Here is a 14,385-nt window from a genome sequence, read left to right as displayed (position 1 = left end):
AGAATTTGGTTTATATTTCCAGCAAATGGGAATTTAGAAAGCCAAAATGGTTTATATTCCTCTTAAAAACCTCCTTAAGTAACCGTTAAACACTCTCTCTTAATTAACCGCCCATTATCCATTCAACTTCCCCACTAATTATCTTAATTACAGTTATTTAGTTAATGACTGTTTAAAATTTAAATATTTTGATTTAATTAAATCATTTACTTCCCTCCATTTTTATTGGATTCAAACCCGATCCGTCATCCTTCCAAACCGGGTCTGGGGGGCAAGTTGTTTGGGTCCAATTAAGCCAATTGGGCCATGTCATTAAATGATCCAATAATCCAAGGTCAAGGCCCAAGCCTCCATTTAAGCCAAGTCAGCATAAAGTCAAGTGGTCCAAATTGTTAGGGTCAGCCCATGATCATTTCCGGCCCAAGCATCCTCCTTCCTTGTATGCTAAGGTATAAAAGCCTTCAATTACATCATTTGTCATTCATTCACATTAAAGCCTCAAGCATTAATTCTCTTGCATAGCTTTCTCTCTCTAAACACTGTTTGACTTCGGCATCGGAGGGGTCTTCCTCGGATCCACCCCCGAGGCCAGTTTACGTGTGTTTGCTGTGCAGGAAACCTTCGGCCCTACATCATTTGGACCGGACCAGTCTTCATCCACTTCATTGGACCTTCGGCAAGGTCCCATTGTTTTCATCCGAAACAATAATAATTCACAAAAATCAAACATAAATATATAACAAAAAGCTTCAAATAGGATGACTAGGAAAATTTTGATTAGACTACATTCAACAAACTAGTATTTGGAATTGTAAATGTATAAATCTATAGTTATATTGTTGTACAAGTGCCGTGATTTTGGTAATGTATTGCTTGTTTACAAACATCGTGGTTGCACAACATACCACTACCTATCTTAATCACTAATTATTAAGCAAAATCTCACAAGAAAAGGATTGATTAATTATTTGTATGATGTATCACAGAAATTTGGTGTGGATGTATTTTGGTCCGACAGTTCTATATTATTACTTGGTCATGTATGTATTTTGGTGGACTATTTTATATGAACATTTTCAAATTATATATTCTTTGGGTCAACAAGCTACCACCACTAACACCTTTGATAATAACCAAGATTTGAATAATTTGGTAGTTTATTGAAGAAGTAGCTGCAACTAATTGAAATTTAAGTGGGATTACCTTGACCTATTGATGATGATATTTAATGGTTTTAGATGAGAATTTTGTGTCTTTTTTTTTTTTTTTTTTTTTTTTCCACTAATATATGGTGTTATACATTTGAAATTAATATGTTGATTAGCTAAGGGATGATCTATCTCAAGGTAATATAATATGTTCTACTAAGTCGTTTTAGGGTGACAATTAAACTTAAATAGTGGGATAAAAAGCATAGATATGGAACATTTTTTTTATAACAAACTTAATTTATAAAAGTTTAGGTTACATCTCAAAGTGTCAAATGATGTAAATCACTACTGTATTGAGATTAGGCCTGAAGTTCCTTTTCAAAGATTTTAACCAGTTAAACTATTAAGCTAATCACAAAAGCGAGTTGATTTGTGTAGATTATAGTTAGTGATCTAAGTATAGTTTTATAAACATGACTAAAGCCAAGCTAAAAATAAGTTCATTCTTTGTATAATATATTGATTAATATGTTAGGAAATAGGATAATATATTAGTGTGATATGTTTTCCTATATTCTTAACATAATATAATTTCAAAGATAATATGTTTAGATAATTAATAAGTTACAATAAGTTCATGAAAAATGCCAAAAAAAAAATGAATATTAAATACGAATATCACAAATTTTTATATGTGGCTAGTCGTATGTTGTGGTGATCACTAATTAAACATATAATGTAATAAATTGAGTAATAGGTGGTACTGAAACTTGGACAAATTTAGGGTTACTCCAATGAAAAAATGAGGTACTTACTTTCACGAATAAGGTCAATTTTTAAAAATTAATTTATTAATTTTGATTAAAAATTCTCAATGTACAAAGATTTATATACTAGGATACTGTTATACCTTTGTAAAATACTTCGTATGTTTTTATACTATCTCCATTAATTTTTAGTCGCAACAAAAGGATAATATTTGTGAGACAAAAAATTCAATGTTACTAAAACTAACGGAGTTACTAGTAGTAATCAATTGATGGTCAAAACTACATGTTATTAGGCATTAGATTATTGGATGGAAGTCATGGAACTCAAGGAAAAAAAATACTAAATTACAACAAATTAAGTTTAATAGAATACACCATTGGTGTCCTACTCCCGTCGTTCTACAAAGACTCGTTTTCTATGTTTGACCATTTTATTGTACATATACAGAATAAGTCAATAGTTTTATCTATTTTCCACAAAATTTCAGTGTATAAAAAATAAATACAGTTAATAAAATCCCACTGATATTATTGGAAGGGGGCAGAAAAACTGAAAATTCAATGGTCGTCAACTTAGGCATGTGACCTGTGTTCATAAATCATAAGAAAATTAATGTGAATAGTTGGATTTGCTTTTGACCGACTAGTACTTAGATCATTTCTAGCTTCGTGATCCTCTAAATATATGTCTCACAGCATTTCTAAAGTTCAAAAAGGCCTAACTTTGTGATCATTAATTCAAAAAATTAGAAATTTTAAGTAAATGCACGAGTTAGACTGTGTTATGTCTTTCGGGTAACATTTTAGTCAAAGAGGTGATCACTTTTAATTCTATCTAGATGATTTTTAATTTGGTCACGGAAGTATTTCTTTAATCTGGCTTATACAATACACCCATCTTATATTAAAATTTAACGAGGATTGGTCATATATGCCACTAAAAATTTTAGGCACCAACAACACGTACTTTATGACTAACTTTTTGAGGTAATAGTAAAGAAGCACAAAAGAAGTTTGGTCACTGTAATTTCCATGAAGCTAACAGAATAAACAAACAGAAAAGAAATCTTAAAGCTTCTAAAATAAGAAAGTGACTTGCTTTTGAACCACTTTATGAACAACTTAAGTTCTCTGGGCTGCTTTCTCAGAGTTGCCAAAAAAGTTTTAAGAATTTGACAATGTCAAACTCTCTTAAACACCCCTTTTTTTTTGTTTTTGTTCTTGTTTATTTGGTTTGACAATCAATATTCAATAGCATCGTCCCATTAAAAGGTTAAGGGTTCGATTTTTATTTATCTTTCATTTTCTCTATTTGACATACGTAGTACCTAAAAAACATGAGTACTACGTATGCAAATAGATGTGCACGAGTCATTCAAGCTGAAATCACTGAATAGCTATTATGTTTAGTATCAGCAAACACAAGCCAAATAGAATATTCAGTCAATTGTTAGACGCGTTAGTCCTTTAACATCTGATTTTGATTGCACCAGTTTGGTCCAGAGAACAGGACAGTTAAACTGATTTACATAGTAAATCGAATTAAGAAATACGTAAATAGCTTACATGATTTCATCTGCGTGACATGTAACAAGTAGCACGCGGTATCATCCTTGTAGTTGTAGCATTCACACTGCTGAAATAATTCATAGAACTGATGGAAAACTCCAAGGTCTTTTTTATGAACAATCAGTTTATTCTTACACTTGAGACTAGTCTATAGTCAGATTATGACATAAATTTCTTGCATTTTTGGCCAAGATCAATAGTGTTTTACATAATAACTTCAATGAAGCCAAACTAGAAGTAGGCAAAACTATGAATATATGATCAAGTTGAGAGTTTGGACATTCTTGTCTTAACGAATAGATAGCTTATTTAGCGCCCTTGGCACACTGATAACATGAGATCCCAACAAGCCAACATTTGTTAGCTATTTACCAACATTTGTTCTTAGCTCGCATCCATCTGTGATAAGGCGACATATAAGTATATAACTTCCTGACTGAAACTTATTGTTGCCTAAGAAAACTTGTTACTGAAACATTTAGAATTTAGTTGTAGACTAAATCTTGGTAATAAACTAATACATTCTACTATTGGCTGTAAGTAAAAACCACGATGATCATGATTAGTAAAAGAATAGACACGCTGTTACTTCTCCACATTTTAACACATAAAAGTTGCTGCAGATTGAGAAAACTTGGCAAGTGACCAAATAAGGTTTTGTGCAAACCTCCAAAAGATCATAATACTACTCAGTTTGTTTGGTTTGACAGCTCGGAGCCTCGGAATCTGTCATATAGCTGAAGATCATGAAGACAGATAAAGTGCAAGCTTTTTGCTATTCATTCAGCATGGCTAAATATACAAGAACAGAAAGTAATAAGCTGAAAAATTGCATAACAGATAACGTAACAAAAGGAGAGTTGAACTTTGAAAATAAAGAGCCTAAAATCTAGAAGTATGAAAACCCTGATGAATTTTTGTTTCTAATAAAAGTAGTTTGCGACTAGGATTTCTGAGTTATCTAATACCGTTCAACTAAAATCACATGAAACTTCCAACATCGAAAATTAGAGAAATCAGAAGGGACTGATAAATCAACAATATGACTTTGACAGAAGAAAGGTGGTAGAATGGTACATGATATATTGATATGTACAGGATGTTGCTTGGATAAAACGTATATGATCAAGTCTTCAACTCATACAATACAATAATATTTCATTGTCGGGTCAAAAAGGTTCACCACAAGAGATAAGAGAAGCCTCAAATGTCAATTTTAACTTTCTACAATTTCTGTAATACAAAATGGAAAGAGAACTTTCAAAGTTCATCAACCAACAAGTGGAATCAGATATGGTCAAAATCAGAACATGAGACAAGAGATGTATCTCTAAGGATATAAAAACCTCTGGCTCCATCTATAACAAAAAAGGACTTCAGAATTCATTTGCAGTCCACATTCAGATATTTGATTACCACTCATTCATACTGAATCGTCTAAAAACATGTTAATAAGCGGTAAGAGACTAGAGGAAAGAACAAATTGTACTCCTGAAAGGCAATCATGATCAGTAAGATAACCAAGAATGCTACAAGCCTGACTTTGTTCTTCTCCAACAGAGTACTTCCAGGTTCCTCGTTAAAAAAAAGAGTAATGAACATTTGAGTGAATACTTGTTATTCAGAATAAAATAAAAAAAATCTAAATATGTGAAAATATGTACACAAAACTTGTGTTTAGACAAATGGGAGAGCTTAAGGGAGAACCTTTGCTGCAAATATCCCTATCGTCCAACTAGCATGGTGACTGTTACATGATTTGAGGACTCAATATCTTGATAACCTTTTTGGATGTCTATGTCAACAAAACGGCGATTTGAAGAATAAGCAAGAGTAGGTTCCCTAGGATTAAAAAGTGCAAGACTGTCAGTTTCCAACAATACGACCACCTGTGACATAGTTGGCCTGTGAACTGCAGAATCCTGCACACATAATAACGCTATATGTACACATCTTATAACTTCATTACTTGGACATGAGCTTGCAAATGAAGAATCGACGAGCTCCATTGTTCTTCCTTCACTCCATAATTTCCATGCCTGCATTAATACATGAAAAAATCTTGTTATGGTCTTGTCAATAGATACAGACCAAAATAATTTGAATTGAAGGGTGTTGTTTAGAAGTCACAAAATATTGTTTTCAATAGGTGTATATTGTATACAAGACTTGTTTAGAAAAAGAAAACTTACATATTCAATGAGGTTTGTGTGTTCAGAGAACCGAAATCTAGTGCTGCGATGACCTGTAACTACCTCCAATAGCAACACCCCAAAACTGTACACATCAGACCTCTCAGAGAAGAAACCTTCCATTGCATACTCTGGAGACATATATCCATAAGTTCCAACTATTCTATTTGTATTTTCTTCATCTTGATTTCCTCCAAAAATTCTAGCCATACCAAAGTCTGAAATTTTTGGATTCATTTCCTGATCTAAAAGGATGTTGCTGGCTTTTAAATCCCGGTGAATAATTGTACACCTTGCATCCCTATGAAGATAAAGCAATCCTCTTGCTATCCCTTCAATGATTGTAAAACGCTTCTTCCAGTCTAATTGCTGTTTATTCATGGGGTCTGTGGTCGTAACACAAACAAAAAAGAAAAAATAGAGCTTCACTTCAGAAAACATGGGAATACAAATAATGCATGTTCTTCTGAAGACTGCAACATAAAATATATTCAACAATAGACAGAAGATAGAACACCCTACCAAAAATCAATCCATCCAAGCTCTTATTAGGCATATATTCGTAGATCAACATTTTCTCATCCCCATGTACACAGCAACCTAATATTCTGACAAGATTTCTGTGCTGTAATTTGGCAATCAGCATAATCTCATTCATAAATTCGGCCATGCCTTGCCCTGACTTTCTTGAAAGTTTCTTGACTGCTATCTCTTGTCCACCAGGTAACGTTCCCTGAATCCAAGTATATTTGTGTGAGTGCAAATACAGAAAAACCCCTGTATGTTCTAAAAATGCTTCTTTTGTGGTTGTTTGATTAACATATTTTACACGGAAAGTCAAAGTTCATGGGAGGCGGAAATCTCTTATGTAGAATTTCCTGACATTTAAGTTTTTTACCAAGTTCCCTCCTGGTAGGTGAATCTTCTGACAGGAATTTCTACCGTGCTCAACCAAACAATAGCCACTTCACAGGAAAATTGAGGCTCCCTGGGATTAATTTCATGTGAATTGATATATCCTAAGTCTAAACAAATGACAAGTCTGATCTTGCATTAGTTACCTTGTAAACAGGACCAAATCCACCTTCTCCAAGCTTGTTTTCTGCACAGAAGAAATTTGTAGCAGATGCAACAAGATTGTAATTGATCAGTGGAAGATCTTTTGCATTTGCCAGATTTTCCTCTCCAATAATTTCCTGTGATCCTGAGATATCTGTTGAAGATACTTGGCCTTTCCTCAATCCAATAGTCAGTGCATCATTCCCTCTTTTAGCTGCAATATATAGCAGACAGAACATATCATAAGATGTGGAATTGTAAATCACCGTAAACCTCAAATAGAATACTACTAGAGCCACAAGTCTTACCTTTTAATTGTTTCCGGTATTTGCACAAACATAAAAGTACTAAGCCAAACAATATCACTCCGCTTACTACTATAGCTGCTATCTTAGGACCAGAGAGTTTGCCTTTGCTACCTGTATTTCAGAAGACAGATAAGATTACCAAAAGCTAAAGCAAGTTATAATATCAAGTGTAGGACTGCAAAAGAACAGAAGGCGACTGTTATAAGTATTAGCAATGCAAAATTGATCAGAGGGTGGTAGTTATATGAAATATGGTATCTAATGAAGCAGGCTATTGATAGCATTCCTACGGTACTTGTCCTTGTTAACATACAAGATCTTCCCCCACACACAAGAAATTAACAACAACAATAATCAAGTATCGAATCAAACAATCAAATATACAAAAGATGATGCAAACTATAGTACATATCAAAATGTAATACACTACTAAAGCACAACAAGCACTCAAAGAAGGCATATTGTTTACTACCAATCTGGTTTGCCCAAAACTTCTCAATGACTTGCATAATAAAAAAAAATTTAACTTACCCAAGGCAGAAGATGCTACGCGAATGTGCAGTTTATTGCCTCCTCCTTTAAATTGCTGAATGTCAGACAAGTTACCACTCCATACCATACAACCAATTCCACCTACATAAGCATATGCCCTGCATGAACAATTCTGTAAGCATTCTTTTCCACAATCCCCCTCATCATCTGCTTCCAAAAGATTCGCGAAATCAGGCAATTTCACATTGTCAACCTCTATAAATACATCTTCAGCAATCACACTGCCATTCTTGATCTCACACTTCAATTGAGCCTCCCTAACACACCCACCAGACCAACTCCCATTGGTCCATTGATCAGGAAACTTAGGAGCAAACCCTTGAAAGCAACCACAAACAAAATCACCTGTCGCGTTCCTACAATAACCGTTAACCCCACACTTATTGAACACATCACATTCACTGCCAGGCTGTTTCTGCATCAAAATCCACTCTTTGCCACCATCAGCCCAAGTCATAGACTTCTCATATCCATCCCATGATACTCTAAACTTGAACTTACTAGAGCGGTCCAAAGGTAAATAAGTAAAATACATTATCCCATCTGCATCAGCATTAGAAAGCTTAAAACCATAGTAATAAAAGGCAGCCATGTTTGGCACACCAGTAAAACTCAGTCCATTCCAATAACCACTTCTCCAACGACGATTCGATCCCTCCCAAATCACAATCTGTGGTGCTGCTCTAGGATCCACACCCATTGAGAAATTCCCAGATGATGGATCATTCACACTCCTCCATGATGTAAAAATCCGATTTTCGCCTACATTCGGATTAACAGGCACTCTCATACCAGGCAAATATGTATCAGTAGGATGATCAAAACTCTCCCAACAAGAAAAACTAGGCACAGGATAATTATTACTACCCCTAATCTCAAAATTACCATCATTATGCAAAATTCCAGTATAATTTTTCGATATTGCTGTAGTATTAGTAGACCAAACAACAGTCCCAAACCCATCAAAAGCAGCCAAAACCCCATCATTTGAAAGTGTTACAGAACCATTTTTATTGCTAATTGGATTGTTTCTATTAGCAACCCAAACTACAAAATCAACTGAAATATTGGAATACCAAATTCCAACATACCTTAATGATGAATTTGAAGGGCTAAAAAACCCAAATTCAAATGACCCATTTTCAGATTTAAGGGTTTCTCCATCTTTTATGACTTGACCTTGCGCAATTGTATTTGAAGCATTTGAACAATATGCAAATAATAAGATTAAAGATATAATCTTTATGAAAAAATATGAAATGGGTACCATTTTTTTGCAGAGACAAAGATTTTCCATCTCTTCATTCAATTCAGTAACCTTGAAATTTATGAAAAAATTATCTACCTTTTTTCAACATGTATGACAATATGCGCCTCTTTTATATGTGGAGCCTTAAATCCTGAGTGTGTACAGTGTACTTAACATTTTATTCATTTTAATCCCTTTTTTGATTTTTTTTTTTTTTTTTTTTTTTTTTTCATTTATTTGGAGTTTGGACTTTTACTTTTTAAAAAAGTAAACTAAGACTGCTTAAACAGTTAAACGTGTACGTAGTAACATTATATAGAAAGTTTTTGAGTGATTGATATATCTCCATGTCATACACTTAACAAAATTAATTGGCTAGAATATTGTATGAACCATTAGAATAATAAAATTACTCGTCAGTGGATTGGGATCTAGCTGACAATGCTTTTTTTTTTTTTTTTTTTTTTTTTTTTATTGGTGCATAATGTATACGAAATACAAAATTCAATTCTAAGCATTGAAACATTAAGTATGACTACTACTCCCAAGGTATAGGTATTAATTATATACTCCATGTATATTATGTTTGAAATTTGAGACATTATTTATTTAATTTCCTGTATTTTCAACTCGTAATATAAAATCGATACAATTAAACAATCTTTTGAAAAAATTCAAAAATCCCTAGTAATCATAGTTGTGACATGCGGAGTATATAATTGTAAGTACTCTCTCTATGTAATGCTTAAATTTTGCTGGGAGAAAAACTCTAGCTACTTGAGCTATCCCTTACGCTCTACGACTTTACGTTATAATAAGGTAACTTTCTCAAATTATAACAAATTATTTTCACCATACACAAAAGTCACATACAATATGAAGTGATTATATTAAAACACTTTCATTTGGAAAAAAAAAAAAAAAAAAACAAAAAAATTATTTTAAGAAAATCCACTATAGCTCAAATCACATGCATAAAAGAAGTAATGAATTGAGGTTGAAGAGTCGGTGTTGTCCTGTTTGGTTACAATTCAAGCCGCCAATCGGTTTAGGTGGGTAACGACTTTTTATATAATGTGGACCGAGTTGACTAAACTATATCCTAAGAATTTTGATGACAATTTCCTTAAAAACAAAAAAAAATAAAGAATTTTGCTGACAAACTATATACTCTTTCTTGTTTCCTATTGCTATGTTTGGTTGTGTCGTTTTGTCCTTTATTCTTTGGACGGTACTAACCAGCTAACCTGGATCTCAAGCTACATGAAATTTTACTTTTGGCCGTTAAAAAAATACAAAAGTAAATTATAAAATTAAAAAAATGTTTGGTTCGCATTGCTGAGAAACTCTTGAATTTTGGAATTTATTTGTACTGGTATAATCGTATTCTGTATTAGATTGGAATATTTAAATGTTAATTGTGTCCTACGTTGTACAATCAACTACTCAGTATTATTCTATGTTTGTGTTAAAAAAAGAATGAAATAGTTGTATTCAACAGCAAATTTGGAAAGAATTTCATACTCAAGGTAAAGGCTAGATTATAACCATGTTTTGTTGAGATTGAAGGATAGTTCAAGTGGTTAGAGCTTCCATCCTATTCTCACCAAGCCCTTATGGCTCTCTATAATAAAATTTAACAAATAAATTAATAATTTGTTTATATGAAATTAATAATCCAAGTAATAATATGCAATAGGAAAATTTGTAAATATTAAGTCAATATTTTGGTTATCCGCTTTAATTATGTCAAATTTTTAATTACTTTGTATTTTTTAACACGTCAACTCTATAATATAATTAATTTTATTACCTTTTTTTATAGGTGACCGAGTAAACCCTTAATAATATACTATGAAATTTTGAAGTAAAAAAATGAGTTAGCATTTTAAACCAAAAAAAAAAAAAAAGGTTAGAATTTAATTATGCCAACTGATTAAAACTTTACTCCTGTTATCCACTCTTCCTTTCATCTCCATTCTCCAACTCCCATTAAACGTACTCCATTATTCCTTCATAGTGTTCCTATCAAACCCTCGACATACCCTCATCTATTGTTGCTCACTCATATCCGCACACGCTCACAACTTCACTATCGCTTCCTTAAAACCACCTCTTCCACCCCAGGATAGATACACTAGGGTGCAGCTCCCAAAAGGCAGAAAGCACACACTGTTGCTTGACAAAGAACATACAATATTTGACAAAGAGAATATATATGTTTTTTTTTTGGTGCATAGAGAGCCACAAAGGCAGGGGTGATAATCGATCCCAAGATCTCCTGGAATCGGGAGGGAAGCTCTAACCACTTGAGCTATCCCTCACTCTCAAAGAGAATATATGTGTGTGTGTGTGTGTTTGATAATATGTTCTTTTATTCTTATGCTATTTAACATATGTTGATTAAACATGTTTTTGGGGTTTCAATGATACAAAGTATGTTCTTTCCATAATGTCTTCATGTTCTTTGGAAAATAACTTTAGAGAGAGTATTAAAACTACAGTATTATGGAAAGTTGAATTTTTGGAGAGAAAGAAATTATTTTTGGGGAAATATTATCTTTGGTTAAGATTTTTTTGTTTATGTGTAATTTTTCATGAAATTTTAATAAAGTTTTTATCACGTTTTTTTGGTAACGTCTTCATGTTCTTTAATAATGTATGCTCTTTGTCAAATATAAACATGTGTCTTTTTCAAACACACCTTAATATTTTTTTTAAACAACAAAATGTTTTTTACGCCATTTTTTAAATTAACCGGGTGCATCATGGTGCACAGATCATGCATTCTTCCACCCCACGACCAAACCACCACAACCAATCCACCTCTTTTCCCATCATGCTCTTTGAATCATCCTAATATTTTTCAATAGAATTAGAGGTTTTCAATAGCATTCATTTTGGAGCAATTTGAAGTATGTGGATTGTCTAGTCATATTGATACAAGGGGATTAACATCAAATGCATATACTATATACTGTTTATACAAAGAGGTTTTGTGATCAGATCAAAGTAATTCTCTACCTTCAAACTAGTTTGACTAAATATTGTTCTTGCAAATTTTTGGCTGACAACATTAGTTGATGAAGCCTTAGCTTGAAGAATTGAATTGGATGTGGTTGTGCAATCATGATCCATACGAGCTTTGCTTGATATCAAATTTGTTTTTTTTTTCAAGGGAGGGTAGAATACTAAATACTCCCTCCGTCCTAGATGTCTACTTCTCTTTATTATGCGAGTAATATATGATAAAAATAGACATCTAATAAAGGGATGGAAGGACTTCATTTTATCTTAAACTTAAACTGATATATAAAATATAAGGAATGAAGAGGAAGAGTGGGGAAGATGAAGTAAAGAAAAATAAAGAGGAAAATGGGGAAGAAGAATAAAGTAGGATAGAAAAAGGTTATATAGTAACGAGGATAAAATATTTAAAAAAAAAAAAAAAAGATTAGCTTTTTATAATCTTCATTTAATAGTGGTGGAGTAATAAATAACCTGGTTTTGACGTAATAAAAGCATCACTACAAGAAAATAACCTTTTCGTAACGATTATTTTAACATTTAGTATCGACTGTAATTGCAACAAAAAGTTTTCCCAACGAATGGTCATTCGATACAATATCCCCCGTTGCCTTAGCCTTTAGTAGTGGTTTTCAATATCGTTGGGGTTGGCCTCAATAATTGATACGAAAAACTACATCCAATTGTGGTGATTATTGTAGCGATTACAATCGCTATAAATGTTTAACTCATTTTCTTCAAAAAAAAAAATGCGTATGATTTTTACAAGATTCGACACATGCAACCTTAAACTCTTATATTAAATGTTTCACCAATAAGCTATGACATATTTTATGTACTCTTTGTCAAACAATATTTATATATCTAGTGTTGAAAAGGTTTTCGTATCGATTTTTAGGATTTAGTGGCGATTGTAAATGATACGATTTCTCAAAATTATATAAATGTGTAAAAATAGTGTGGATATGTATTATTATGTTTTCCGTATCGATTTTATATGGGAAAACCATGGCGATTGTAAAAATGATACGACATCCTTAGTTATTTCACAAACATACTTGCATATTGTAGCGAATGTACAATCGCTACGAAAAGTGATTTTTCTTGTAGTGCATACGTCTAATATTAAAAAAATAGAATAGTTTTTATTATCTTCATGTAATAGTCGGTGGAGTTATAATTAACCTGTTTTTTTGACATAATGAAAGCATACGTGATACGTCTAATAAGAGGTGGACTTATATTTATAAATTTTTCTATGCAATAGGATAATACACATACCTTTTTAAATATTGGGTAATGCTATATGTAGCCTTAAGGGCTAATATATAAGCATTAAAAATATTCTTGAAAATTGTATAAAATTAGAAATTCATGACAAAAACACAAGTAAATCGTTGTGGTGTAATTAGTATTTATATTTTTATGAATTTTGAACTTTTTACGATTTTCAAGTGTAAATTTAATACTTATATATAGTCCTAAGGGCTATGTATAGCATTTTCCTTCAAATTTTAGGCTTTGTTCTCTATACTAAAAAAGTTAATTACTTCGTAGTATGCCATCAAAGTATGGTATGCAATTATTTGAATCAAAACCAGAGGAATCTGAATCTTTTGTGGATTTATTTATTTTTTTGTTAGAGAACCCTAAAGGGCGGGTGATTAGAATCAATTCCAAAATCTGCTACAATTGGAAGGAAGGCAATAATCACTCGACTACACAAGATATCTCTTACTTTAATGGTCTACAATTCTTTAGTAAGCATTACACACTCTTAGGACCTGTTCTCTTTAGCTTATTTTCACTTTAGTTCAGTTCAATTCTTAATTTCCTTTTCTCATAAAATATTCAATTCAGCTCGAATAAGTTCAGTTCAGTTCAATTCAGTTCAACAAAATAAGTTAATTTTTCTTTAATTTCATTTTTTTAAGTGACATCATTTTGTTAAAGTTAAGTTGTCAAATCAAGTGTGTACATTTATAACTCATATGATATTAGATCTATATGCACACGATGTATGATTTAAAATTTTAATTTGTATACTTTCTTCGTTCTTTTTAACATTTAGAATTATATATTATTTACACACACTTAGGGTCTATTCTCTTTAGCGTATTTCCCGTCCAGTTCAGCTCTAATAAGTTCAGTTCTTATCTTAATTTCTTTCTCTCATAAAATATTTAGTTTAGTTAAGCTCCAATAAGTTCAGTTCAATTTAATTCAGTCAATCAGAACAGACCGTTACTAATTCTTCTAATATCGTGTTTGATCCCGCAACAACAATTTGGGAATAATATGCATTATTAATGTAATATAATGTATGCTATTTTTAAATATTTTCAACACAACTAATCAACAATAATATATATTTTATTTCAATTGTAGTTTTAATATGGAGTAACGGTATTATTATTATTATTTTTCAATATGCATTGCATTTTTTATTCCACATGAGTTCTTCATTTTTTTCTTTATTATATCACAATAATTATGGAAAAATGATTA

The 14,385-nt window shown here is 32.1% G+C and overlaps 1 protein-coding gene across 1 annotated transcript; it reads right to left on the bottom strand.

The window, feature by feature from the left end:
• Positions 1-4,682: 4,682 nt before the first annotated feature.
• Positions 4,683-9,092, bottom strand: LOC145577458 (G-type lectin S-receptor-like serine/threonine-protein kinase B120). The gene is made up of 6 exons (XM_081634893.1): positions 7,581-9,092; positions 7,050-7,160; positions 6,744-6,955; positions 6,205-6,415; positions 5,683-6,068; positions 4,683-5,529 (listed from the first exon to the last, which is right to left on the bottom strand). Exons 1-6 carry the CDS (start codon positions 8,896-8,898, stop codon positions 5,215-5,217), a joined length of 2,553 nt encoding a protein of 850 aa, XP_081491019.1. The 5' UTR covers positions 8,899-9,092; the 3' UTR covers positions 4,683-5,214.
• Between the last annotated feature and the right edge of the window lie 5,293 nt (positions 9,093-14,385).

This window comes from Chenopodium album, chromosome 14 (genome assembly GCF_948465745.1).
Source record: "Chenopodium album chromosome 14, dcCheAlbu1.1, whole genome shotgun sequence".
Taxonomy (NCBI): domain Eukaryota; kingdom Viridiplantae; phylum Streptophyta; class Magnoliopsida; order Caryophyllales; family Amaranthaceae; genus Chenopodium; species Chenopodium album.
This window is presented reverse-complemented; position numbering and strand designations above follow the sequence as displayed.

Bases quoted from the DNA above. Each gene is read 5' to 3' on its own strand.
- LOC145577458 (XM_081634893.1), bottom strand. From the start codon at position 8,898: ATGGAAAATCTTTGTCTCTGCAAAAAAATGGTACCCATTTCATATTTT. The intron at 6,416-6,743 runs GTAACTAATGCA...ACTTGGATTCAG, and splicing joins GATTTGGTCCTGTTTACAAG to GGAACGTTACCTGGTGGACA. The intron at 6,069-6,204 runs GTAGGGTGTTCT...TTACGACCACAG, and splicing joins CTTGGATGGATTGATTTTTG to ACCCCATGAATAAACAGCAA.